This window comes from Panicum virgatum, chromosome 9K (assembly GCF_016808335.1).
Source record: "Panicum virgatum strain AP13 chromosome 9K, P.virgatum_v5, whole genome shotgun sequence".
NCBI classification, from domain to species: domain Eukaryota; kingdom Viridiplantae; phylum Streptophyta; class Magnoliopsida; order Poales; family Poaceae; genus Panicum; species Panicum virgatum.
In genome coordinates, this window is record NC_053144.1 from 18078544 (window position 1) to 18105984 (window position 27441).

The window sequence follows — 27441 nt, forward strand, 5'->3', positions numbered from 1 at the left end:
TTTCTATTCATCCCAAAAATGCAATTGCAAAACATCCATGCATAGCTCAGTAAACACAAAACGAGCCGCAGGCACACATACACCAGATGCTACTCCATTGTTAATCACTTTACTGTAACCACTAGTAATTGTCACAACTTAGCATACAACTATATATGATTCAATACCACAACCAACTACTTTGGCATAGATATAGCCACATAGGTTTGTAGCCACACAAACAGATACGAAATGCTACCGCTTGCAGGCCAGATAACATCAGATGCTACTCATTCTACTTCCAAATTCTGCTTATTTATATTCACAATCACAGCCAATTCACAAATGCGGAACTCATGGTCACAGGTGCCTAGGAGAAATCACGGTCCGGGAAGAGCAGCGGGGCAATGAGGGTCCAGATGTATAAAGCGGCGGTGACCCACTCAGTGCAGATGCGCACCCAGACGGTTGTCCATCCAACATCCATTAGCTCTGACTTCTCCGACGCCGCACTCGTCCAGCCAGTCAAAAGCATGGCTGAGTACATGCTTGCAAGGGCGAAGATGAGGTGGAAGAAGGTGTAGGAATAGCTCACAGGGCGCGGCTCGCTTTCTTTATCGTTGCCTTTGCCTGTCTCCTCGTCACCGAGTAAAGGGTTTTTGTCTCCTGCATGTGTTTTTAATTACCATGGTAGTCAACAAAGAATGAGGCTGCGCAGGAGTTTAATTGGCATATTCTTACCAGATCTAGGAGACGATGGTGGTGAGAGGAATGTAGTGGAAGATCCAGCACGGACAGCAGAGTACACAACAGATAGCACGGTAGTGAGCATCCCGAGTATAAGAGCGCTCAATGAAACCTGCTTAGAATGCCTGTGAAGCCCATTGCATTTGTAGTCGTCTGGTTCACTTGAGAGACTAGTGTAACACAGGTATGCACAGTAGACAGAAATGACAGAAGCAGGCATAATGCTTCCATTGACCTGGAAAGGGAATCGGTATTCCATTACACCTAACAGCAAATTCTATCAGGTAATAGCAGAGAACTGTATAAACTGTTGCATTAGAAATTTGGATCATGAAGGCAATCAAATGTATTCAGATTTCCTTGCTCAAATACTTACCAATGACTATCTCAGAACCACACATAAATATTCTTGCTATATTTGTTTTGCATATTCATAGGGAAAGTTCCAAGATTTAAAATTTGAGGTTAATAACTTGAAGTAGTTTGAAATTTGAGGTGGTATGTTACCTGGGGGTGCAAAGCAACTATTGCAAAGGCAAAGGCAAGAATAAGAGTCGTGACAATAAAGAACACGTTGAGACCACAGTCATGACCAGAGGGATTAAACCACATGAAAAGCACACCAGAGAAGGCAAATGTAGAGAGATAGCAAACCACAGTCACTACCAGTAAAGCTATTTCCCTGAAATGTCAAATAAGATGGCATAATCAATATCACATGATAAACTGGGTTCAAGCATCACTATCTTGTATTTTTGTGTTTAGCGCACTTACCACTTCTGCTCATCTTTCTCAACCCATGAGTCATTCCAATTATTTGTGAAGTCTAAAAGCATCAGAACCTGTACTAGAAGAAACAAACCAGACCCAAACTTTGATAGTACCTCTGCAATTACCAATTTCAAAATTAGTGAAACTCAACAAACAATGGCAGTTAGAGGTATATCTAGTGCAAACTATAAATTAGCTGCAGCCATCAGAAATTCTCTAACTTGGGAGATAAGATCAAAGACAAGAGGGAAAAGAAACTAATGAGCAAACCCTCAATGTAATACATGATTATACAATGTTTTCAAGCCAAAATATGACAAACAGTAGATTTATCAAGAAAAGAGATAATGTTAAAGATCTGCACACACTGTCATGTGGACCTTGTATCTCAAACATGTTACCATATGCACATTTGCAGTGCACTTGAATTTTTGTGAGTGCTCTATGGTCATCTTACATAGTTATTTCTGAAGACAGTGTAATACGAATGATCAGGAAAACAAGCTTACCGTAAATATTAATTACAATGTTCGGAACACAGAACATAAGAACAATGAGAACAGCCCAGACAGCAATCTTTGCAATCCAGCCACCATGGTGCCATGCATCTCGCCGATCATTCTGGTCTTTTATACCAATCATCATGATGGCAAATATTGCAAAAAACAAGAAGTTACCCAGGCTTACGCGAAGAACAGCATTCATTTGAAACCATTCGTCTGGTGGTGTCTGGTCAAATGCATTTATCCCTGCAATATAGTAAATTCCTGACTTACTATATGCCATGAAATCAATTAATGTTTCGTTTGATTTATCATAATCTCAAAGATTTAGTGGATCAAAAGTCCAAAACAAAGAAGTGTACCGTTTGAAATAATAGCTCACTACCAGTATACCAGCAATTATGCTCTACCAGTATAGCAGCAAATATGCACTGGCACAATGAAATGCATGTCCTAGGCAGCACTATGGGCTCAACCTCTGCTGCGAGTGACAACAATAGTAGAATTCAAAGACCGCCTCTATCTTATTCAATTTGTCATGATTCATGTTATTCTGCATACCTGTATTTTATCCTGGGTACCAAATGGATGCTCTATAATACATTAATACTTTTCTCCCTCTTGAGCGTCGAGGGATGTGGAGAAATGTAGCCAATTCTAAATATCCGTCAGAGAACTTTAAAAAAAATATATCCAAGAGAGTAAATATTTACACACAAAGCGAATGAAATTATCCGACTCACCAGACAGGGAAATTCATGCCAAGGGCGCCTGGATTCACCAAAATCAAACTAAAATTGATACCGTGTATGTGGAGTTGGAGAGACACAAAATGGATAAGCCAGAGCAGGGACTATCTAGCACGCATCCGGGGGCGAATTCCCCAACTAGCTCCCAACCACACAGAGAGAAAGGTCAATCTTGCACGCTACATCGCAATTACCTAGTAGTACCACAAAAATTGCAGCTAGGAACTCCAAACAGATCGATCTATCCTAGCAATAGGGGGAAGAAACAACAGCCATAGCCTTGAAGCGAGGAGGAATCAGGGCTGAAGGATGGGAGGGGTTTGCTGGGCGATGAGTAGCGGGGGGGGGGGGGGTGGGGGGGGGGGGGGGGCGGCGGCGGCACGTACATGGGATGTGCTGCAGGAGAGGCGTGGCGAACTGGCGGAGCAGGAAGGAGAGGATGAGGGAGGCGGCGAAGAGGCCGCAGTAGGCGATGCGCGCGGAGCGGCGGGTCACGGCCGACGCCGCCGACGTGCAGAGGTTGCAGGCGCAGCCCGCGCAGGCGGACGCCAGGCACGACGCGCACCACATCCTAGGCCGATCCTGTCGCTCCTGGGCGCCAAGTCCAGCTCCTGCGGTTTGCCCTCCACTCCAGTTCCACGGCGTCGGAGCTCGCCGAGCCTTCGAGTACTTGGGTCCTCCCCTCTCCCTCGCAGAGTCACAGGTCTCTGGCTCTGTCCACGTGGGCCGTTTATTGCTCACGCCACACGCTAACCAGACTTCCGTTAAAAAAATTATCGTGGTTTGATTTTCATCTTAAAATTCTTATTTAATATAAGCATCTTAAAATTATTTTTTAATAAGCTCTCAATTACAAACTGCTATTAGTGAATCTAGTCTAAAAAACAATATCCTCCTTTCTTCTGATCACCGCTTCGGCGCTTTCCCTCACAAGCAGAGTAGCAAGGCACTATTATTGCTCATGATTCGACTCTCAAATATGAGTTGATTCTTCTCTCTCATCTACAGTCCACGAGTACAGCAGAGCATTCTACTTCTTATTTTATTGCTCATGATTCAACTCCCAAATATGGGTCGATTCTTCTCTCTCGTCTAGAGTTCGCTTTCTTCATTAGTTGCATCGGTTCATTAAGTTGCCACATCAGATGTAGAGTTATTTGAGTTCTTTCTTTCTTTCTCATACGATGTAGAGTTTTGCTTCTTTGATTATTTTCCTTCGCTTTGATGACAATTCAAAAAGCTCCATGTTGATTTATGTTTCTTATAGTACATAGTACATAAGGTATTGATTTAATGGTTATGCAAGATGTGAAGGATGCCGTTGAAACTATAGGTGATGGGATAGAGATGGATAAAAATAATGAAGAATAGTCATTTTCGTCCTAGAACTATTGGCAAATATTTATTTTTAGTTTCTGAGCTATTAAAATAGTCAACTTAGTCCTTAAACTTTCTCAAATAGACCAATTTTATCCTTTTGCTGACATATCTTGCCACGTTGGCATACCATGTCAGCTTCTAGTCAACTAGGCTTGTAAAATATCATTTCTGTCTCCCTATATCACTGTGCACATACGCCTCTCGGTGCAGCTCCACGATATACAATCAAAATCTATTAAAAAACGAAATAAAACTTATTAGTTGAGTATAACTTGAATTCATTTCCAGCCTTTAGCTCATCCACCCTCTAATATAATTCCTCAACCACCATAGAGAGGGAGAAATGAGATACAACATACTGCCATTTTGAGTCTAATATGAAAAACAAGAAGGGTAAAAGGGCTCTTTTAAGCAACTTTAGGAGTACTAGCTGGCTAGACGCCTTGTCAATGCGCCAACATGGCGAAACGTGAGAAGGATAAAATTGACTAGTTTGAAAAAGTTGAGAAATTATATTGACCATTTTAATAGTTTAGAAACAAAACTGAGCCTTGATCGAGACTTTGAGGATAAAAATAGATATTTCACCAAATAAAAATAAGATATATAAAAGGTAATATGATCTTCCATGTTACATTCGTAGTGTTCACTATGATGTGTATGAGAAGGGTAGCGGAGAGTTGACACGGACGGTTTTCGATTGCAAGAAAAAAAAAGGCAGACCGACAAGTTACCGTCTCTCGACGACGACGGTAAAACAGAGAAAAGATCCTTTCCAAAAAAAAACAGAGAAAAAAAAGGGGGAAAGGAAAAGGACCGTCCCCTTCGTTGCCTCGCTCTTTGGCCCCTGAACGGCTGAACCAAACCCTCCTCTGCTACAGGCCCCGCGCCGCCGCGGCCGACTTCGTCACTGAGGAGGGCTAGCTGGAGGCTGGAGCCTGTACCCCGCCCGGGCTCGCTACGCTGCGGACTCCACCCGCGGACGCTCGACGTCCCCTCTCCTCGCCTCTCGCGCTCCGGCGGGAGCTAGGGTTTTAGGGGCTCTGCCTGCTTTGGCTCGCGCAGGCGTGGCTAACGGCGACTCCAAGTCGGCCCATCTGGGATTAATCGATTCGCGGCGATGGGCCGACCGGAGCCGGTCGTGCTGTTCGCGCAGACGATCCTCCACTCCCAGCTAGATGAGTACGTCGACGAGGTACGATTCCCAACCCCGTTTCTTCCCCCTTTTGTTAATCCGCTCTGGAATCTGCGACCAAGCTACCGCTGGGTGAGCAGACGCTCTCTTTGTTTATAGACTGCTAGGTTTGATTGGTGCATTGGCGCACCACTTGCATAGAGTGAGGCGAGGCCGAGCATAAGAGGTAATTGGAGAGATTTGGTTTTAATGCAGCAGTTGTGTACACAAATTCTATTCACAGTGTGAAGCGGTCCCATGAGATTTATTGACCTAATCTTGCTAGATAAGTTTAGGTCTCACAGAACACAGTTAGTAGTTATTCCCTGGGGAGAACCAACCTATTTCATTCCAGAAGTTCAGGAGTCATGACATTGGCTCTGCACCACCATGGCTTCACATTTGTGTGGGAAGCAGCGCAGTGAAGTTGGTGTCACCTAATTGAAACATAGTTAGACATACCGTACCATTCTTTAAGTGGATTCAATGCAAATGAGAACCAGAAAAACTTGACGGGAAGGGCAGGCAGACCAACCCCCACTTTGATATTAAGAGGATGCAAATCTCGAACCTTGGTTGGCTGACTGAGAGCGCACGCCAATCACCACCAGCCCGTGAGAGGTTCCATTGGGCAGGGAATACACTCGAGTTGCTCATTTCCTCACACTGAGAACCAGAACACTGGAGCAACTATTTCTTGTCCCTGTTTGATATGATCGTCTGTATCTTATTAGAACCTTTCCTTGGGACATTTTCTACTAAGCTAGGAATGCAATGTTAGGATATGAGGGAGTAGCAGCTGGTATTCAAACTCCCAAAAGTGCCCACCTTGGGACATTTTCCTCTCAGCCAAGAATCTAATGTGATTGCAACTAACAAATCTTCAAACATAGGGGTGGATACTCTTTCAACTTCATATTTATTTCTTATCCTGAGTGCACTTTTTTACTTCATGCAGGTGCTGTTTTCTGAACCAGTTGTGATCACTGCATGTGAGTTTCTTGAGCAGAATGCATCTCCTTCTACGCCAAATATTTCCCTTGTCGGGTAAGAGCCATTTCTTTTGAATATTGGTGTTTGTGCTTACGGCATCCTTGTATTTATCATCTTCTTATAATCAGCACAAAAATATGTCTCCAATGTAAAAGTTACTTGTGATTGAATGTGTCCTGCAGAGGAGTGCCCTGTTTAACTTATTTTTCTGTTGTAATTTATCAAAAGCAAGGATTACTTTGTAACATCTGATAATCTTTATGTGTTAAGTGCAAACAGTTATGTATAGGTGACTGCATTTTCTTGAGGATGACTCTACACACAGTAAATATGTTAGTTACAAGTTGGACTGACATGCCTTTGCGTGTCCATTTTTATCCTTGAAGCTTTAATATCACCCTTTCCCAACTATCTAGGTGTTTGATAATAGCGTTCCGTTTGCTTCTATACTGTAAGAGAAGATTACAACAAAATCAGTAAATTATTTGTCAAGTGCTTTTAATCATGAGTAAAAGTTGAAAAAGATACAAGTGTTGGAATGATTTTATTTTGTTAGATCGTGTGTAAATATCTCTCTTACAGTTCTGAAACCTTCTGACAGCAACAGTGGCTGCATCAGACTTGAATCGAATACAAGTTCTGTTATACAATATCTTACAGTTCTGAAACCTTCTGATAGTAACAATGGTAGATAGTTAAAACTATAGTCCTAGCACTAACATTAACAGGGGATATGTTCTATGGAAAGCACATAATTTTGAGAACTATTTAAGATACAATTTAGAAGTTACAATGTTCTCAAATCAAATGATTGTCTAATTTAGTATTGAGCAAATGAGATATGGAAATATTGATATGTAATGGTTCCAAATGTATGTTACGACTTTTCCTTTCACACTGGCAATTTGTCATTTTTGTATCTTGCAAATGAGATTATGTTTTTGAGATTTTCCATGTTATATGGTCCGTGCTTTGTAGCTGACAATTTTCAGGGTTTTTTTTTTCAAAAAAATAATGCACATGATTTTCAAAGAGTTTGCAAAGGTTTTTAGTTAGTTTTTTGATTTCGCAGGGTAACCTATAGTAATATGTGTATCGACAATAATCCTTGATAGTAGTCATGTTGGCGGTATATGAATAAGCCTAAGGAACACTTAGACAGGACTTTATAAGCCAAGGACAGCTTAACCTTTTCCCCATACAAACTTCTCATTTTGCTGTTTCTAGATGTAGTTATGGTAAATTACAGCATCTGCTCACTTGTTCAGTTCATTAAGCCTGAGGCGATCTCCTTTATACACTTATTTTTTTCTTTTAAGATTTGATTGTTTTTCTGATATAGCTTACTGTTAGCGATTGATGCTTTTGTTTCTTAAGAGTGTCATTAAGAGTGAGATTCCAGTTTTCTTCAGTGTGAAATTCCAAGTATAACTGACTGATTGTTCACCTGTGCAAGGAGCATGCACACACAATTTATACACACTGCCTTTTGCCTACGTTTGATGATGAGCCAGGCTCTCTGACTACTGTTAATGTTATTATATCCAGTGCTACATCACCACCTTCATTTGCTTTGGAAGTGTTTGTTCACTGCGATGGGGAGTCTCGGTTTAGGCGCCTTTGCCAGCCTTTCTTATATTCACATTCTTCATCCAATGTGCTAGAAGTTGAGGTATGATATATTATTCTTAGTTTCTATTTTGTCATGTTCTCCCAACTGGAGCTTTTTGTTTCTTTGTTGTTTTTTCTTCCAATATCTTCTTACTGCCTTTGTTTTGCTCGACAAAATGTTCAAGGATTCAACTTAGTAAGGTCTAAGGATTGTCGTAGTCCTTGGCTGGGTAAGGATCCAAGATGTTAGGGTAGGGTAGGACGCCTGCACTTGGTTGACTGGTCAGGAGCTCTTCTCCCATGCAGCCCGACAAGAGTCTAGGGCCAGGGTGAAGAAGAATCTGAGCCTAAAGAACATTTCTATTTATGTATTCCAAGACAATTTAGATGATTGTTAAAGACCTCTTAAACAACCTAATTTAGTCCCTGAATGCATGTTTATTTGGATGAAGGATTTTAAAGATTCTTTAGAAACTGTTTAATTAATGTGTTTAAATGGTTTTAAGTTGTCAGTTGAGATTCTATTATACAAGTCATTGTTTTTTCTGAACTTGTTCTTTTGATTTTTTATGTTCTTTTGTGAAAAAACATGTGGTGAAACTTGTTTTGTCTTAAAAAACCAGATTTCAGGATCCTGATCTGATCCTAATAAAGAAAATTTGATAGTTGGTATTTCAACTCTTTGCTTAGTTTTTTTTAAAAAAAAATGAATCCAAGCAGTCTAAATCAGCAGCAGTTCCATGCTTTCTACTCGGCGGTAATCATGGATAATAAGAAGAACTTGGCCCAAACTAAGTTATGGGTCACTGGTCCTTTAACTTCTCTATCTTATTGAGCCCTCCAGTCAAAAACAAGTTTTGTTATCTGCGGTGACAGTTTACGTTAGGACATAAAAAAATAAGCCAAACATGTTTAAAGACCTCTGGTGTTCTTTACCCAATTTAGACTGTCTTGTTTTAAATTTCCTGCTGGTCATGTAAATCGAGTTGCAGTCATTTTCTTGGTAGTATCTGTCACATCTGCTTGTGCTGTTATTTCCTTTTCCTGATATTGTGGGACATGATTCTTCTTTAGCTGCTTATAAATTTCTTTGTTTTCCTTATCTTGCAGGCTATTGTGACAAACCATTTAGTACTGCGTGGAACTTATCGCAGCCTCACTCTTGTAATCTACGGTAATACCGCTGAAGATCTTGGTCAATTCAACATAGAACTGGGTCTGGACCATTCTCTTGCAAATATTGTTAGCTCTCCATCGGAGGGAAAGCTTGAGGACCTCCCACCCGCACTATATTCATCCAAATTGTCATTTGAAGAATCATTATCTTCATTGAAACCATTGAGTTTTCAAGCCACCGATGTTGACCTATCAATTGAAGCGAAGAAAGTTTTACATTTGACTCTTAAAATGTACCAAATGTCTGCTGTGGAAAATCTTATTCCTAACCTAAGAAGTGCAGTTATCTCAGCTATTTCCAAATATGTGACTGCTAGTACAAACCATATCCTACATACTTGGAATCAAGACTTGGCAAATGCCTTCACCAAGAGTGATTCTGATTCTCAGGAAATTAACAAAATTCTCACTGAAGCTTGCAATGAGCTCTCTGAAATTTGGAAAAATGTCCATGCTGTTGTTGACAGCAATGATAATGGCTTTGAATTTGGAGTAGATGAGGAATTGCCTACGACCAAGATTCTAGTTGAGCTGTTTAACCAATGTTTCCCATATTACAAGGATTTTTCTTTACTTGATCTGCAATGCCGTTCTCAGGTAGTTTATATCATGTTTACCTTGATTTTCTACATATCCGTTAAATATTTTTTCAACATTTATTTATCTCATGCTAATTTAATTTCAGAACAAATGGTTGGTGCTGTCTTTGAGTTTGGTTCTCCTACTATGCTCCTCAAAGGAGAGTTGTTTTTATTTTATTAGTAGTGGTGGGATGGGGCAAATCATTAATCTGCTATGTTGGAAGACACCAAAATCTGCAGCTACCACATTGCTTCTCCTAGGTATTGTTGAGCATGCTACTCGGCATGCTTTTGGATGTGAAGCTTTCCTGGGATGGTGGCCGCGAACTGATCACAACAGTATACCTGGTGGCAGCAGCGATGGCTATTGCTCTTTGTTGAAGCTTCTACTGGAAAAAGAAAGGCATGATATCGCCTCTCTAGCTACATATGTTCTACAGCGCTTGCGTTTTTATGAGATACTATCTAAATATGAGGTACGAAGAATTCCTATGCCTGAATCCCCCATTCAACTGACCTTTACATTCAATCTTAGTGTATTATATGTAGATGATAAGAAGCTTTTGGTTGTTTGGCAGTCTGCAGTGGTCAAAGTGATTTCCGATCTTCCGGCTGATAAACTTTCCACAGATGGAGTTCCATTTCTTATTTCTGCTAGTGTTGAACTTGCTGAAATGTCGGTAAGATTAAGTTTGTCTTTTTACAGGCAAATACTTATTGCAGTTGTATACACATTGTCATTCTCCTTCAAAGTGATGTGGGTTAGCCATGACTTTATGTTGACAAATGCTGATGCAGAAATTGATAATTTTCTGTGGCCCTATCGAAGATCCCTCACCAGTGGCTTCTGCTAGAAGAATATTTAAGTCTGAACATTTGGAAGGCTTACTTTCATACAAAGCAACGATTGATCTTATAACTTCTTCTAAGTACAGTTTTTTGCAGTATGATACTGATCCATACTTGTTATCTCTTATCCAGGTAATTCTACACATTATGTACCTATTTGCTCTGCTAATCTTGATCGAAGTTGGGTTAATGCTTGTGGTCAATTTGCATTATCTTCTATGGTTTTATATATAGTCTATCTATTGATCCGTTATCCTACATTAGACAGTTTTTAAGTTGAATATAGGGCTTAGGACCAAGGATAAGGGTGTTCTCCCTCATCTTACTGCTGTTTCGATGGGCTACGAACACTGTGTGCTCTCAACATTTCATGTCGGTTATAGGAATTAGAGTCCAAACCTTACTAGCTCAACTCTAACCGCTCTATTATTGGGCTGGCCGCAGCCAAAGGGCTGACACAGCTAGCATTGGTTTGAGTTAAATGCTGGAAGTACTCGTGGTTATTTTTCTTTTCCGTTTGTGGTGCACTTTGTTATTTCTTTGATTGGGTGTTTTACCCGGATTTATTCTTTCAGAAGTCAATCATATGCAGCTCTCTTGTGTATGACACTATTCTATTTTGCTGTTGCATTTTCACTAGTGCTGAACTATATACTGCTGTACTCATCGTATATTAATGCGGTTTTTTGTTGGCCTATATTGGTCCTTGGTAGGATTGCATATTTTCAAAAGAATGGGCTTTGACCCATCCTCTGCATTCTCATTTTTTTACTAGCTCTGCATTCTCATTTTAATATTTATGATGGAGCTGATAGTCATACCAGTCTTCATCTTTAAAGTAGGTAAACTTTTGCCAGCTGTCTTGTCTGTTGGACACTCCTTTTTTTTTATCTGTAGGACAAGATTTTTTTTTCACCAACCGGTTGATATTTATTTAGTGTCATGTAGACAATTTCCCCAATAATTTAACTTAGCCGCTTAAATGAAAATTGCAATGCATTCTGCAATCTGTTGATTATCAGTCTTCACAGAAGCTTTACAGCTAAATTTATGACTTGAGATACAATTTCTTTATTTCTGTACTCTTTGTAAGCAGGAAAGAAGTTTTTTCCCTCTGTCAGCAGCCTTATTGTCATCGCCTATACTGCATTTAGCAAGTGGTCCTGCTGCTGAAATTTTGATGGGGATAGCATCATCAATTGAATCTATTATCCTCTCCCTCCTGTTTTCTCGTTCAGGTTTGGTGCAATTTTACATTTCTTGAACTGGAATAATCTTAATCTTGATTTTCCTGAAACTGTGACAACTTACTCTTTTCTGTTCCCAGGGTTATCGTTCTTGCTCAGTCAACCTGAAGCGACTGAGCTTACTGTTCTTTCTCTTCAAGATGTGGAAAATATGAATAAAGCAGAATGCATAACTCTTAGACAGGCTTTTGTTCTTTTATCAAAAGGGTTCTTCTGCCGTCCACAAGAAGTTGGGATAATCACGGAATTACATCTTAAAGTGGTTTGTGCAGTTGCATCACACTTATTCAATTTGTAATGTTTTATCATGAGCTTTTTCTCCTACATACTTGACACACTGAATAGACTGACTATATGAATGCAAATTATAAAAGAAATGGTGTCATGTGGGGCATGCCCTACAGGTCAGGGCTGGCAACTTGACATTTGTGCTCAAAGAAAACAGATAATATTAAACAGTTCATTTCAAAGAGTGCGTATTCTAATGGTCTTGTTATTAGTGAACTCCTCTTCTAAATAGGATGCCTCATGGCATTGTGAAATAAGGGTACAAAATAAGCTATTTCTAGTAGTAGTAACCTTCTTCACATCTCCCTATCCTTCCCTGTGCATGGTATCTGCCACTCCTACCATAATCACGCCTCAGTGTTGATGAGGCCCTTGGGCTAGACATCAATACCTGTGCACCGTGTTGTGTTTTCACATGTTTTTGTGAAATCATTTCCATCATACTATGTGCCATTTCGTCCACACTATGAATGCCGTTACATCTACTTGTAGTTATATTATGTCAAGCTTCTGTTGCTGCAGGAACATAATTTACATGCAATTAATTGATCACGTTTGAGCTATATACTTTCTTGCTTCTAATGATAGTCGAATTGCTCTCTGTAGGGAAGTGCTGCAAACAGGATACTCTCAGTTCCTCCGAATTCTGATGAACTTTTGTGGGTTCTTTGGGAACTTTGTGCCATTTCAAGGTCAGTATTGATGAAAGTGTTTGATCGATGAATTTACTTGTGCGTATGAATAGTTGTGTAAAAGAATGATGAGAAGCTGCAAATTGAGATTAAGTCCAGTACCATGATCATAAGATGTTTTTTCTTCAGGCAAAATTATCTGTTCCATTCTCAGTAATCGATGATAGAGACAACACTAATATTATCTGGATCTTTGTCCAGTCATTCAATGATGTCCTCTCAGTGGTTTAGTAAAATGCCTGTAACTTTTATATCTTAGCTATAATTCTTATATCTGAAATTGAAGATACCTAGTTAAATTCTCAGCACGAAGGGTTGTGCTTGTAGAAAGGGATAGGTTCTTGTTTCCAGTATCTTCTTTTGTAGATCTTTCCATGACTCCATATGACCACATAGATTTACATTGTGATGCAGATCTGATTCTGGTCGGCAAGCATTATTAGCTCTTGGGTACTTTCCTGAGGTACATGTTTGATTACCTCTACTATTCTCTTATGAAAATTATTTGAATTGTTGAGTGATGTCAATATTCCTGTTGCAGGCAATATCAGTTCTATTGAGATCTCTCTCTTCATACGAGGATCTTGATTCAGTCATGGCTAAGAATGGTTGAGATGATCATTATGTTCTTTTGAGTCCTTCCATTTCTTAGATTTTGTAAAGTATTTGTGAGCTTACATGCCTTTCTGTCTGATCTTAGGAGGATCGCCTTTGGGTCTTGCAATCTTCCATTCGGCTGCAGAAATTCTTGAAGTTTTGGTTGCAGACTCAACTTCTTCATCACTTAAGTCATGGATTGGATTTGCTGTTGATCTGCACAAGGCTCTGCATTCATCTTCTCCAGGTTCAAATAGGAAAGATGCACCAACAAGGTTGCTTGAATGGATAGATGCTGGTGTTGTTTATCAGAGAAATGGTGCATGTGGGCTTCTTCGTTATTCTGCAATTCTCGCATCTGGTGGAGATGCTCATCTTTCTTCTGGAAATGTGCTTGTGTCAGACTCAATGGATGTCGAAAATGTAGTTGCAGATTCAAATAGTAGCTCAGATGGTCAGGTCATTGATAATCTTCTTGGTAAACTTGTTGCGGACAAGTATTTCGATGGAGTGGCCCTGTGCAGCACTTCTGTGGTCCAATTAACAACAGCTTTCCGTATCTTGGCATTTATTTCGGATGATAAGGTAAGAGATTGATGCTAATGGAACACCCGTTTGTTCATGACTTAATAGTTTGACATGCCTACCATTTTGCTGTCTGTGAAGGCCGTGGCATCGTCCCTTTTTGAAGAAGGTGCCATTACTGTTATATACATAGTCCTGATGAACTGCAAGTCTATGCTTGAGCGCTTGTCAAATAGTTATGGTGAGCACCTTACTTTATATTTTTCTCTTGTGAGGTGGAATTTGTGATATTGGTATAACTTTAGATTCTTTTATTCATGAACCTTCATGTGCTAAAACTTCATGATTATTCTTCCTTCAGATTACCTTGTTGATGAAGGGGCTGAACTGAGTTCTACCACGGAATTACTTCTAGATCGAACTCATGAGCAAGCTATTGTTGACCTCATGATTCCCTCACTTGTCTTGTTGATAAATCTACTTCATATATTACGTGTAAGCAGCGCTTCCTATTCATTGTGACATGGTCAATGTTCAGTCCTCTGTTTATGAGCACATCAATTGTCTCAAAGCTGAGCACATCAATTGTCTCAAAGCTTCTAATTCTTATGGGCTTGGGTTATTCTTCTTTGCAGGAAACAAAAGAACAATATCGTAACAAAAAACTTCTTAATTCTCTTCTGCAGTTACATCGAGAAGTTAGGTTGTTGCGTACCACATATATTTTATACCCCCTACACTCCCCTCTCAATCTCCCCCTTTTTCTAACACATGTCTGCAACTTTGTTCATGCAGCCCAAGACTAGCAGCGTGTGCTGCAGATTTATCCTTCATGTCTCCTACTTTTGCCGTTGGTTTTGGTGTTGTTTGCCATCTTATTACGTCAGCACTTGCTTGCTGGCCGTTGTATAATTGGGCACCTGGTCTGTTTCATTTCCTTCTTGAAAATGTCGAGGCTACTAATGCATCCGTACCATTAGGTCCAAAGGCTGCTTTTAGTCTGCTTTGTCTTCTGGTAAGCATTTTGGCTACTTATGTACCTCCCGGACTCGTATAATGTATATGCTTCGAGGATGGGGCAACAAATGGACCTCCGAATCCTAACTACGATCCAAAGCTACTTGTTTATGGATGAATTGTTTGCTCCGTCACCACATCATCCCTTGTAAACTTCAACCAATATTGTGTCACATATGCTCAAACCAAATGGCCATTAAGATGACACTATTAATCCTGTTTCATATCTCAAATAGTATTGATGCCATCTTTATAATTTTTTTTCCTCCTGTCCTAATACCTTGTGTGCACTGTAAGGGTGATATGTTCCCAGATGAAGGCATATGGCTATGGCAAGTTGAACTTCCTTCACTGAGTGCCATTAGATCTTTGAGTACTAGTACAGTTCTAGGGCCTCAAGTGGAAAAAGAGGTGAACTGGTATCTGCATCCTGAACATATAGACATATTGCTTGTGAGGCTGACGCCACAGCTTGATAGATTTTCTCATATCATTGATAACTTTGCTACCTCGGTACGTACTGGCTTTATTTCGTTTGCTTATCACTCCAAAGCTAACTACCTTTCTCTTGATCACTTCTTACATATACTGTTATATCTTATAGGCCTTAATGGTGATACAAGATATGCTTCGTATTTTCATTGTTCGTGTTGCCTCAGAAAAGATTGAGTGTGCAGTGGTTCTTCTTCGCCCGATATTTATATGGTTAGATGATAAAGTTAACGAAACTTCCCTGTCAGAGAGAGATATATTTAAGGTATGGGAATGTGCTGCGATTATACTTGCATAATATGTATGGCTGTATGCTCACTTTGTTTTGATGATTATAAAGGCATTACTGTTCGAACTCTTGGGGTTGAATTAGTACTTACCTCATGAGAAATGCAATCCCTTGTCTGACCAGCTTCTTAAAAGGCAATTATTTTTTGGGTCCGATTTTGTTTCCCTGTCTGTTTTAGCAAGTTGAAGCAGTTTTTGTTATATACAACACACTTAAAGGTATCATCCACAAGAGAGATTGTGGAATCTTCTGAGTTCCATCTGAAATTAGTTCCTGGAAGAGGGGTAAAATCCAAAGCCTTGTTCTGGTCTCTCTCTCTCTCTCTCTCTCTCTCTCTCTCTCTCTCTCTCTCTCTCTCTCTCTCTCTCTCTCTCTCTCTCTCTCTTTGTTGGAAGTTTAACAATCAGTTCCACTGGAATAGCCTCCAATAGATCTTGATGTTTGCCACACACAAACTGGTGATGCTGCGGTGTGCTGAAAACTTGCAAGCTTCTTGCAGGAACCTCCTGTCTGCATTGCTGAAGTTCCTGTTTTTGTACTGTATAGGACATTTCTAGTTGTGTCTATAATTGTCTTTGCTAATCAGTCATGAACCAAACTTCAGAACAGTTCTATTTGCATACCTGTATAACAATTGAGCACATAACACTGAGTTACTTTCTTGGCATCATAGTTGGTTGAAGAAGCCTTTTTTTGGTTCCTCAATCCTCAAATTCAGTCCTGTTATCATTTATTATGTCAGCATTCAGCGTTGGCAAACCTGAAGGTTCTTTATGCATTTCAGGTGCATCAGTTGCTTCAGTTTATTGTGAAATTAGCTGAGCATCCCAATGGCAAGGTGAGAGGTTCTTGCCATATATGATTCTTGGAAGCTGTTCCTCTTTCATCCTAGCTCATATTCTCATTTCTCTTGATCCAGGCATTGCTTTGGAAGATGGGAGTCGCAAGGATTCTTAGAAAGTTATTACAGAATTGTAGCAGTGTATGTTTTTTGGATGATATGACTTTTGGAAGAGTGTCCTCCAGCTCCACGAATGATCTAATGCTCAAATGGAGGATTCCTTTATTTAAATCTCTTGCATATATCTTTAGTATTGACCCATCTAATAACGAGAAGGCTGTTACTGAAGAGTAAACACACAACTACACCATTGTTATTCATCTAGGAATATTTATCTATTTATGTACTAAAATTAATGATTTTTCATCCACATAGGCCCCTGAGTGAGGAATCTGTTCATGAGTGCTCTTCTATCATGCATCACCTCTTGATGTTCTGCCAGGTACATTTCTTTTGATTTGTTTATTATTAGTCTATTCTTGTGGAAACATGGGTTTTGATGCATGGGTCTTAATAATATCTTATTTAATTATTTAGTTTATAACATGATATCCTTAATCCTGTGGGAAAATAATAGGTGGGGAAAAGCTAACAATTGGAAATTGCACATGTGTGATATTATATATGTGGAAGTTAAGAAAAAATCTAAAGAAAACTCGGCGCTAGGCTAGATGTGGGAAAAACATAAATAATAGGTGTGACAATATAAACATGGAACAATAGTAGCTTTGCACTACTACACTTGGGATTCGCCTTTCTTTTTGTGGGTATCTTGCAGATGGCCAATGAGATGGGTTATGTTTGTTCTCAAGTGTTATGTGGATGTAGAACTTGCTCTTCCCTATAACAGAGATGTTTTTTTAGTATATCTGAAACTTGTTAGCTTGTTTCCACCTGACATGTTTCCCAATGTTTTCATCACTGGTTTTCGTAGATGCTACTTCTTAAATAAATTGTATAATGTGGCACTCAAAATTCGATAAACCATTATTGAGTTGTATATTTATTAAATTTTTTTGATATCACTCTTAAATCTCTGTTTATATTTATTTCTATATATTTCTGTGTTTGCTCATAATATTTATCATGTAATGATATAATATCCCAGGTTTTGCCTGTTGGACGGGAAATGTTAGCATGTTCCCTGGCATTCAAGGAATTGGCTTCTTCTTATACCTTTAGAAATGCAGTTACTCTGATCTTCTCACAAATCCATACTTCCAACCAAGATGTTATTGAAAAAGATGAGAATGACGCTAATCGTAACTCGTCAACTGTCGATAATTGGAGTTGCTTTTCCTCATTGTTCAAGTGCTGGAAGAAACTCATAAAAAATATTGGTTCTGATCAACCAACAGATTATTTAGTAGAAACAATTTATTCCTTGACACTTGGTGCTATCGCCCTCAGCCAGTATGGTGAAAAGTAAGCATTGCTGCCTTTTCTTGCTTTTGAATGCTTCAATATCATCTACTCTGCAGAAGTAATGTGTAGAGCCACTATTTGCAGTCAATGCTCAATGTATGTGCCAATTTTTTAAGCACTTGCCTTTTTTGCTAGCTGTTATGGTTGTCAACATATGCTAATTTCTAAATAAATGTGGATGTGGTGTTAACCTTGTGCCGTGGCACTGGGTCATGCATGTATGGAGAGACAAGCGTGATCTCCAGACACAACAATCCACTGTGGGTGATCCTATTATCAATACATATGGGTAAGAGGACCGTTCACTTGGGATCATGATCTGCCGGGTATAACAATGCCATGTTGTGCATGTATGATATACCTGCGGCATTTTGGATCTGTTTCTTTTTCACCTTCTCCATTCCATTTTATTGGTTTCTTGTTCTTCCATTTATTTCTTGTGAATTCTCTACCCACTGTTGGTAGAAATTATCCAGCTCACAAAAGATAATTCATTTTTTTAGTTTTGTTGCTGTTTCTGGTCCATCACCATGCCCTCAGTCCTGAACCCATTGTGAGTCCTGCTAGTGGAAAGATGCGTGATGTTTGTCTATTTCATTGTACAGTAATGTTCACTTTAGGTTTTCTGCTTTGACTTTATTTGCTTCAACATTTGCAATGTTCACTGGAAAGGTTCTCAGAGATCCATTCAATTGCCTGTGATTTGTGCACAGGATAGGGAAGAAGTAGCACCTATTTTAGTTTCAATTGCCTATGATTTGTGGCCTGAAGATGTAATTGCTATACAGTGATACCTATTTAAGATCTTTAAACAACTTCCTTGTTGATTCCAATGTTAACTTTGTTAAGGCCCATGTTGGCCCATACAGTGTTGTCCCTGTCTACATATATCCACCCTAGACTGATGCTCTCGGTGTGGTTTGTGACAGAGATTTAGCTAATTCTCCATGCCGGTTCAGATTTTGCTATTTGTTTAGCTAGTTGATTTCTTTTCCATAGTCAGGGTTCATACCAAAGCAAATCTTATTGGCTGGCGATTAGTGTTATTCATATCTGTACATTATGACTTGTCGATGCATTACCATATCTGGAACTATAGATGCATTAGCTGATAATCTTTCTGTTGTTTTTAGTCTTGAGGGTCTGTTAATATTGAGGTATCTATTTGGGATCCCTTCTGATCCTAGTGATTCCTTGGAATCATCTGGTGAGAGTCTGAATGAGATTGCATCATTCTTGAAGACATTTGAAGAGAAGATATGCCAGGGCCTTGAAAATTCGAAGACTTCTATTGGAAAGTCCCTTTTACCCCAGGTATATTACAATGTTGTTATGTTGAGTATTTTGCTTTGCCGCCCTATTTCTAATATTGATGTTACTTCTCAGGTATTGAATTCGATCAAATTACTATGCTCAATTCTTGAGAATTCTGGGCTATGCACAGATTCAGTTCAGATGGTTCTTGAAGAAGGCACAGACTCATCGTCCAAAGTTGCTCGCTCCGTTGTGATGACAGCTCATCTAATGCCATCTCTAGTCGATGTACCAGTAAATGGTGAATCTCCTTTCCTCTTTTCCAATGCTTGGAAGGTTATTGTTGATTCAGAAGAGCCTGTTGACTGCCAAGAGGGTGAATTTGCAAAGAGACTGGTTTGGGAGTTGCCTGATTCTTCTGATAGACAGCTAATGCCTGGTCAATCTGCCAGGAGGAAATTGTCATTGGGAGAGAATGGAAGTAGGCGTGCAAGGGACAGTCAATTACCTGAGCCAACTGGACAGTTCTCGCGAGGTTTTAATACAACCAATGCTTCTTCAGGGCATACACGCAGAGACACTTTCCGTCAGCGGAAACCAAACACAAGCAGACCACCATCAATGCATGTAGATGACTATGTTGCAAGAGAGAGAAACATAGATGGTGCAAGTAGCGCATCAAATATTGTTAACTCTACTCCACGTGGAGCACTTAGTGGAAGGCCTCCATCCATTCATGTTGATGAATTTATGGCAAGGCAGAGGGAACGTCAAAATCCTGTGCCTGCCTCAACTGGAGATGCACCTCAAGTAAAAAGTCAGACGAGTTTAGATGACAATCTCCGTGCTAAGCCGGAGAATACACGTCAGCCCAAGGCTGATCTTGATGATGATCAGGAAATTGAAATTGTCTTTGATGAGGAATCTGGTTCAGATGATAAACTTCCTTTCCCTCAACCAGATGATAGTCTCCAATCACCACCTGTCATAATTGGGGAAAATTCTCCAGGTCCCATTGTTGAGGAGACAGAAAATCAGGAAAATGAAAGAATTCCCTTTTCTCAGAGGGCCACATCACTCCAAAAGGATGATGAAAGTCCTGGTGTTGACCTTTCTTCTCAGACAGCAATGCTTTCAGAAGCTAATAATCCTTCGGAACGAAAATATTCAGTTCCTAGCCCAGAGAAGAATTCTTTCCGTGATCATGTTTCTCCTATTAGTGTATCGGGTAGATCGTCTGCACAAGCAACTCGGCAACAATCATCTCGCAGTAGATATGAGAAAAGAAGTCCACAGAAGTTTTCTGACACTTCTCTGTCAAGCGGATCCCATGGGCACGAGCATAGACATTCCAATAACCATCCACCTCTGCCACCCATGCCACCTCCAATTTCATCCATGCCCTCACAAAATTCCGATTTAGTTAATAGGCAGTCATCTTCCTATAGTTCTAGAGATCGACCAACACCTAATGCTTCTGGTTATCCTACACAATCGTTTGACACTAGTATGACTAGTGCTTTCACAGGCCTTCAGGTAATTGAAGATAAGAAATCTTTAGTTATGCTGCTGCTTTTTTATTTTTTCTGTTACATAGTTTCTAAAATGTGAATTTCCTTTTGTAGGGTCAAACTCAATATATGCTTCCAGGTGCTGGTGGTTCATCATTGAATGATTTACCCAATGCAGACGCCAAACTTTTATGGAACACATTTCCAGTAAATAGGATCCCTTTGGAGACCTTCAGCTCTGGTCTATCTGCTCGACCGATGCCACCTCAACCTTATTCAGCTGTGGCTACTCAACATGCCACGATGAGCTCTAGCTCTCCTGCAGCACTGTATAACCAAGGCAGTGTTATCCAGCCTTCACCAACTGCTTCTATTACAAGTGATTCAAATTTAGGCATGAACTCTGTATCTGGCAGCATGCTTGCATCGAATATTTAACACACAAACTGGTGATGCTGCGGTGTGCTGAAAACTTGCAAGCTTCTTGCAGGAACCTCCTGTCTGCATTGCTGAAGTTCCTGTTTTTGTACTGTATAGGACATTTCTAGTTGTGTCTATAATTGTCTTTGCTAATCAGTCATGAACCAAACTTCAGAACAGTTCTATTTGCATACCTGTATAACAATTGAGCACATAACACTGAGTTACTTTCTTGGCATCATAGTTGGTTGAAGAAGCCTTTTTTTGGTTCCTCAATCCTCAAATTCAGTCCTGTTATCATTTATTATGTCAGCATTCAGCGTTGGCAAACCTGAAGGTTCTTTATGCATTTCAGGTGCATCAGTTGCTTCAGTTTATTGTGAAATTAGCTGAGCATCCCAATGGCAAGGTGAGAGGTTCTTGCCATATATGATTCTTGGAAGCTGTTCCTCTTTCATCCTAGCTCATATTCTCATTTCTCTTGATCCAGGCATTGCTTTGGAAGATGGGAGTCGCAAGGATTCTTAGAAAGTTATTACAGAATTGTAGCAGTGTATGTTTTTGGATGATATGACTTTGGAAGAGTGTCCTCCAGCTCCACGAATGATCTAATGCTCAAATGGAGGATTCCTTTATTTAAATCTCTTGCATATATCTTTAGTATTGACCCATCTAATAACGAGAAGGCTGTTACTGAAGAGTAAACACACAACTACACCATTGTTATTCATCTAGGAATATTTATCTATTTATGTACTAAAATTAATGATTTTTCATCCACATAGGCCCCTGAGTGAGGAATCTGTTCATGAGTGCTCTTCTATCATGCATCACCTCTTGATGTTCTGCCAGGTACATTTCTTTTGATTTGTTTATTATTAGTCTATTCTTGTGGAAACATGGGTTTTGATGCATGGGTCTTAATAATATCTTATTTAATTATTTAGTTTATAACATGATATCCTTAATCCTGTGGGAAAATAATAGGTGGGGAAAAGCTAACAATTGGAAATTGCACATGTGTGATATTATATATGTGGGAAGAAAAAATCTAAAGAAAACTCGGCGCTAGGCTAGATGTGGGAAAAACATAAATAATAGGTGTGACAATATAAACATGGAACAATAGTAGCTTTGCACTACTACACTTGGGATTCGCCTTTTTTTTGTGGGTATCTTGCAGATGGCCAATGAGATGGGTTATGTTTGTTCTCAAGTGTTATGTGGATGTAGAACTTGCTCTTCCCTATAACAGAGATGTTTTTTTAGTATATCTGAAACTTGTTAGCTTGTTTCCACCTGACATGTTTCCCAATTTTCATCACTGGTTTTCGTAGATGCTACTTCTTAAATAAATTGTATAATGTGGCACTCAAAATTCGATAAACCATTATTGAGTTGTATATTTATTAAATTTTTTGATATCACTCTTAAATCTCTGTTTATATTATTTCTATATTTCTGTGTTTGCTCATAATATTTATCATGTAATGATATATCCCAGGTTTTGCCTGTTGGACGGGAAATGTTAGCATGTTCCCTGGCATTCAAGGAATTGGCTTCTTCTTATACCTTTAGAAATGCAGTTACTCTGATCTTCTCACAAATCCATACTTCCAACCAAGATGTTATTGAAAAAGATGAGAATGACGCTAATCGTAACTCGTCAACTGTCGATAATTGGAGTTGCTTTTCCTCATTGTTCAAGTGCTGGAAGAAACTCATAAAAAATATTGGTTCTGATCAACCAACAGATTATTAGTAGAAACAATTTATTCCTTGACACTTGGTGCTATCGCCCTCAGCCAGTATGGTGAAAAGTAAGCATTGCTGCCTTTTCTGCTTTTGAATGCTTCAATATCATCTACTCTGCAGAAGTAATGTGTAGAGCCACTATTTGCAGTCAATGCTCAATGTATGTGCCAATTTTTTAAGCACTTGCCTTTTTTGCTAGCTGTTATGGTTGTCAACATATGCTAATTTCTAAATAAATGTGGATGTGGTGTTAACCTTGTGCCGTGGCACTGGGTCATGCATGTATGGAGAGACAAGCGTGATCTCCAGACACAACAATCCACTGTGGGTGATCCTATTATCAATACATATGGGTAAGAGGACCGTTCACTTGGGATCATGATCTGCCGGGTATAACAATGCCATGTTGTGCATGTATGATATACCTGCGGCATTTTGGATCTGTTTCTTTTTCACCTTCTCCATTCCATTTTATTGGTTTCTTGTTCTTCCATTTATTTCTTGTGAATTCTCTACCCACTGTTGGTAGAAATTATCCAGCTCACAAAAGATAATTCATTTTTTTAGTTTGTTGCTGTTTCTGGTCCATCACCATGCCCTCAGTCCTGAACCCATTGTGAGTCCTGCTAGTGGAAAGATGCGTGATGTTTGTCTATTTCATTGTACAGTAATGTTCACTTTAGGTTTTCTGCTTTGACTTTATTTGCTTCAACATTTGCAATGTTCACTGGAAAGGTTCTCAGAGATCCATTCAATTGCCTGTGATTTGTGCACAGGATAGGGAAGAAGTAGCACCTATTTTAGTTTCAATTGCCTATGATTTGTGGCCTGAAGATGTAATTGCTATACAGTGATACCTATTTAAGATCTTTAAACAACTTCCTTGTTGATTCCAATGTTAACTTTGTTAAGGCCCATGTTGGCCCATACAGTGTTGTCCCTGTCTACATATATCCACCCTAGACTGATGCTCTCGGTGTGGTTTGTGACAGAGATTTAGCTAATTCTCCATGCCGGTTCAGATTTGCTATTTGTTTAGCTAGTTGATTTCTTTTTCCATAGTCAGGGTTCATACCAAAGCAAATCTTATTGGCTGGCGATTAGTGTTATTCATATCTGTACATTATGACTTGTCGATGCATTACCATATCTGGAAACTATAGATGCATAGCTGATAATCTTCTGTTGTTTTTAGTCTTGAGGGTCTGTTAATATTGAGGTATCTATTTGGGATCCCTTCTGATCCTAGTGATTCCTTGGAATCATCTGGTGAGAGTCTGAATGAGATTGCATCATTCTTGAAGACATTTGAAGAGAAGATATGCCAGGGCCTTGAAAATTCGAAGACTTCTATTGGAAAGTCCCTTTTACCCCAGGTATATTACAATGTTGTTATGTTGAGTATTTTGCTTTGCCGCCCTATTTCTAATATTGATGTTACTTCTCAGGTATTGAATTCGATCAAATTACTATGCTCAATTCTTGAGAATTCTGGGCTATGCACAGATTCAGTTCAGATGGTTCTTGAAGAAGGCACAGACTCATCGTCCAAAGTTGCTCGCTCCGTTGTGATGACAGCTCATCTAATGCCATCTCTAGTCGATGTACCAGTAAATGGTGAATCTCCTTTCCTCTTTTCCAATGCTTGGAAGGTTATTGTTGATTCAGAAGAGCCTGTTGACTGCCAAGAGGGTGAATTTGCAAAGAGACTGGTTTGGGAGTTGCCTGATTCTTCTGATAGACAGCTAATGCCTGGTCAATCTGCCAGGAGGAAATTGTCATTGGGAGAGAATGGAAGTAGGCGTGCAAGGGACAGTCAATTACCTGAGCCAACTGGACAGTTCTCGCGAGGTTTTAATACAACCAATGCTTCTTCAGGGCATACACGCAGAGACACTTTCCGTCAGCGGAAACCAAACACAAGCAGACCACCATCAATGCATGTAGATGACTATGTTGCAAGAGAGAGAAACATAGATGGTGCAAGTAGCGCATCAATATTGTTAACTCTACTCCACGTGGAGCACTTAGTGGAAGGCCTCCATCCATTCATGTTGATGAATTTATGGCAAGGCAGAGGGAACGTCAAATCCTGTGCCTGCCTCAACTGGAGATGCACCTCAAGTAAAAGTCAGACGAGTTTAGATGACAATCTCCGTGCTAAGCCGGAGAATACACGTCAGCCCAAGGCTGATCTTGATGATGATCAGGAAATTGAAATTGTCTTTGATGAGGAATCTGGTTCAGATGATAAACTTCCTTTCCCTCAACCAGATGATAGTCTCCAATCACCACCTGTCATAATTGGGGAAAATTCTCCAGGTCCCATTGTTGAGGAGACAGAAAATCAGGAAAATGAAAGAATTCCCTTTTCTCAGAGGGCCACATCACTCCAAAAGGATGATGAAAGTCCTGGTGTTGACCTTTCTTCTCAGACAGCAATGCTTTCAGAAGCTAATAATCCTTCGGAACGAAAATATTCAGTTCCTAGCCCAGAGAAGAATTCTTTCCGTGATCATGTTTCTCCTATTAGTGTATCGGGTAGATCGTCTGCACAAGCAATCGGCAACAATCATCTCGCAGTAGATATGAGAAAAGAAGTCCACAGAAGTTTTCTGACACTTCTCTGTCAAGCGGATCCCATGGGCCCGAGCATAGACATTCCAATAACCATCCACCTCTGCCACCCATGCCACCTCCCAATTTCATCCATGCCCTCACAAATTCCGATTTAGTTAATAGGCAGTCATCTTCCTATAGTTCTAGAGATCGACCAACACCTAATGCTTCTGGTTATCCTACACAATCGTTTGACACTAGTATGACTAGTGCTTTTCACAGGCCTTCAGGTAATTGAAGATAAGAAATCTTTAGTTATGCTGCTGCTTTTTTATTTTTTCTGTTACATAGTTTCTAAAATGTGAATTTCCTTTTGTAGGGTCAAACTCAATATATGCTTCCAGGTGCTGGTGGTTCATCATTGAATGATTTACCCCAATGCAGACGCCAAACTTTTATGGAACACATTTCCAGTAAATAGGATCCCTTTGGAGACCTTCAGCTCTGGTCTATCTGCTCGACCGATGCCACCTCAACCTTATTCAGCTGTGGCTACTCAACATGCCACGATGAGCTCTAGCTCTCCTGCAGCACTGTATAACCAAGGCAGTGTTATCCAGCCTTCACCAACTGCTTCTATTACAAGTGATTCAAATTTAGGCATGAACTCTGTATCTGGCAGCATGCTTGCATCGAATATGTTGCCTTCATTTGCTTCACAGTTTCTGATGGGTAGGCCTTCCATGCCTACTTCATTTTTCGGCACGCCTCTTCCACAAGTTCAACTCTCATCTGCTCTTCAACAAAATATTTCTAATTCTCAGCCTTCTGTCTCCTCAGTACAACCACGGCCACCTCCACCCCCACCACCACCGCAGCAGCCACATCCTTCTCAGACACTCCAACAACTTGGCGCTATGCAACTGCCACAGCAAGATCAGCCTCTATCATATCCACAGAGTGCTATCTTGCCGCAAGTTCCATTGCAGTTTCCTAACCAGCTACCCATTCCTCAGCTACAATTGTATCATCAGAGCCAGCAGGAATCTGTGCAAGGTCTGAGGCAAGCTGGGGAACAATCACAACTTCAGAACCAGAATGTGCAAGGTGATAGTTTCTCTCAACAGCAGCAAGACTCAGGGATCAACTTAAACCAGTTCTTTTCATCTCCGGAAGCCATTCAGGTATATTTTTATTTGCGAAGCTACATTTGGTGAGAACTTGATTTCAGGGTGACTGAAAGTCGTAACTTTAACTTTTCAGAGTCTACTTAGCGATCGAGAGAAGCTCTGCCAACTTTTGGAGCAGAACCCAAAACTCATGCAAATGCTTCAGGTAAACCTGTGTGAAATGTCTGAATTAGGCATTTTTAAGTTTTAATGCACCTGCATTCAGTCATCGGTTATTTGCATGTGCACTGTTAATTCTCAAGTTTGTGACGCATGTTGTTGTGACTGTCTTTGCCATTTGCCACCAGGATCGCATAGGCCAGTTGTAGCCACCGTGGTCAGCGTTGTTGTGAAGGTGACATCTAATTCTGGGTCTATTGCTAGGTGTTCTGTTTTTGGCTATAGCTGTAGCTTAGTAGCTAGATGAGTACTGCTGCCTTGCTAGGCACGGATATGTATGCCCATGTACATTATTCGTCTGTAATCCTGTGTAACATGTGAATATTTGTAACTTCAGTGCATGTCGTAATTTGTCGTTTCAAACTTGCATGTGGTGTTCAGATCACTTCATGTGCAATGCTTCGAGACGTTGATGCTGCTGACTAAGCTGCTGCTAGTTTTGACGTTCCCTTCTGGTTCGAAATTTCGAATAGAAATGTACTTAGAAAACTGATCAATTAGTCCTGCGTCTACTTTAAAGTAGTATTCCGTCCCTGATCCCAAACGCAAGCCTAGTCCATATAACTTTCTTCCAAACAACAAAATGTAGGTCCATTTCCATTTCAATACATGTTGCGTTTCATTTTCCATGCCTGCTTTAAACCTAAATAACGTTGTAAAACCTTGC

General features: G+C 39.9%; 2 protein-coding genes across 4 annotated transcripts; one reads left to right on the forward strand and one right to left on the reverse strand.

The window, feature by feature from the left end:
- Nucleotides 1-87: 87 nt before the first annotated feature.
- Nucleotides 88-3472, reverse strand: LOC120648407 (probable serine incorporator). Of its 3 annotated transcripts, none has more exons than XM_039925180.1 (6): nt 3136-3472; nt 2007-2246; nt 1501-1612; nt 1234-1408; nt 721-961; nt 88-645 (listed from the first exon to the last, which is right to left on the reverse strand). In XM_039925180.1, the coding sequence occupies exons 1-6, from the start codon at nt 3317-3319 to the stop codon at nt 350-352; spliced, it is 1248 nt and encodes a 415-aa protein (XP_039781114.1). In that variant the 5' UTR covers nt 3320-3472; the 3' UTR covers nt 88-349. The 3 variants fall into 3 exon arrangements, with proteins under 3 accessions (XP_039781114.1, XP_039781116.1, XP_039781115.1); XM_039925182.1 differs by lacking the exon at nt 3136-3472 and adding an exon at nt 2744-2943; XM_039925181.1 differs by lacking the exon at nt 3136-3472 and adding an exon at nt 2363-2694 and having other exon boundaries at nt 207-645.
- A 1491-nt stretch (nt 3473-4963) lies between these two features.
- On the forward strand, nt 4964-27143 carry LOC120648408 (protein virilizer homolog). Its single transcript, XM_039925183.1, has 30 exons — nt 4964-5324; nt 6262-6350; nt 7845-7968; nt 9018-9680; nt 9769-10140; nt 10243-10344; nt 10463-10645; nt 11610-11751; nt 11841-12022; nt 12655-12740; nt 13155-13203; nt 13282-13348; nt 13441-13922; nt 14004-14103; nt 14224-14357; nt 14498-14565; nt 14658-14877; nt 15177-15392; nt 15484-15636; nt 16445-16498; nt 16580-16791; nt 16877-16943; nt 17610-17926; nt 19060-19240; nt 19313-20716; nt 20806-21036; nt 23929-23933; nt 26036-26609; nt 26689-26760; nt 26903-27143. Exons 1-30 carry the CDS (start codon nt 5250-5252, stop codon nt 26921-26923), a joined length of 6645 nt encoding a protein of 2214 aa, XP_039781117.1. The 5' UTR covers nt 4964-5249; the 3' UTR covers nt 26924-27143.
- The last annotated feature ends 298 nt before the right edge of the window (nt 27144-27441 follow it).

Excerpts from the sequence above, each read along its gene's own strand:
- LOC120648407 (XM_039925180.1), bottom strand. The coding sequence starts at position 3,319 with ATGTGGTGCGCGTCGTGCCTGGCGTCCGCCTGCGCGGGCTGCGCCTGC. Across the intron at positions 1,409-1,500 it reads GAGAAAGATGAGCAGAAGTG|GGAAATAGCTTTACTGGTAG; the intron begins GTAAGTGCGCTA and ends TTGACATTTCAG. Across the intron at positions 646-720 it reads ACCATCGTCTCCTAGATCTG|GAGACAAAAACCCTTTACTC; the intron begins GTAAGAATATGC and ends AAACACATGCAG.
- LOC120648408 (XM_039925183.1), top strand. The coding sequence starts at position 5,250 with ATGGGCCGACCGGAGCCGGTCGTGCTGTTCGCGCAGACGATCCTCCAC. Across the intron at positions 10,646-11,609 it reads ACTTGTTATCTCTTATCCAG|GAAAGAAGTTTTTTCCCTCT; the intron begins GTAATTCTACAC and ends CTTTGTAAGCAG. Across the intron at positions 15,637-16,444 it reads CAGAGAGAGATATATTTAAG|GTGCATCAGTTGCTTCAGTT; the intron begins GTATGGGAATGT and ends TATGCATTTCAG.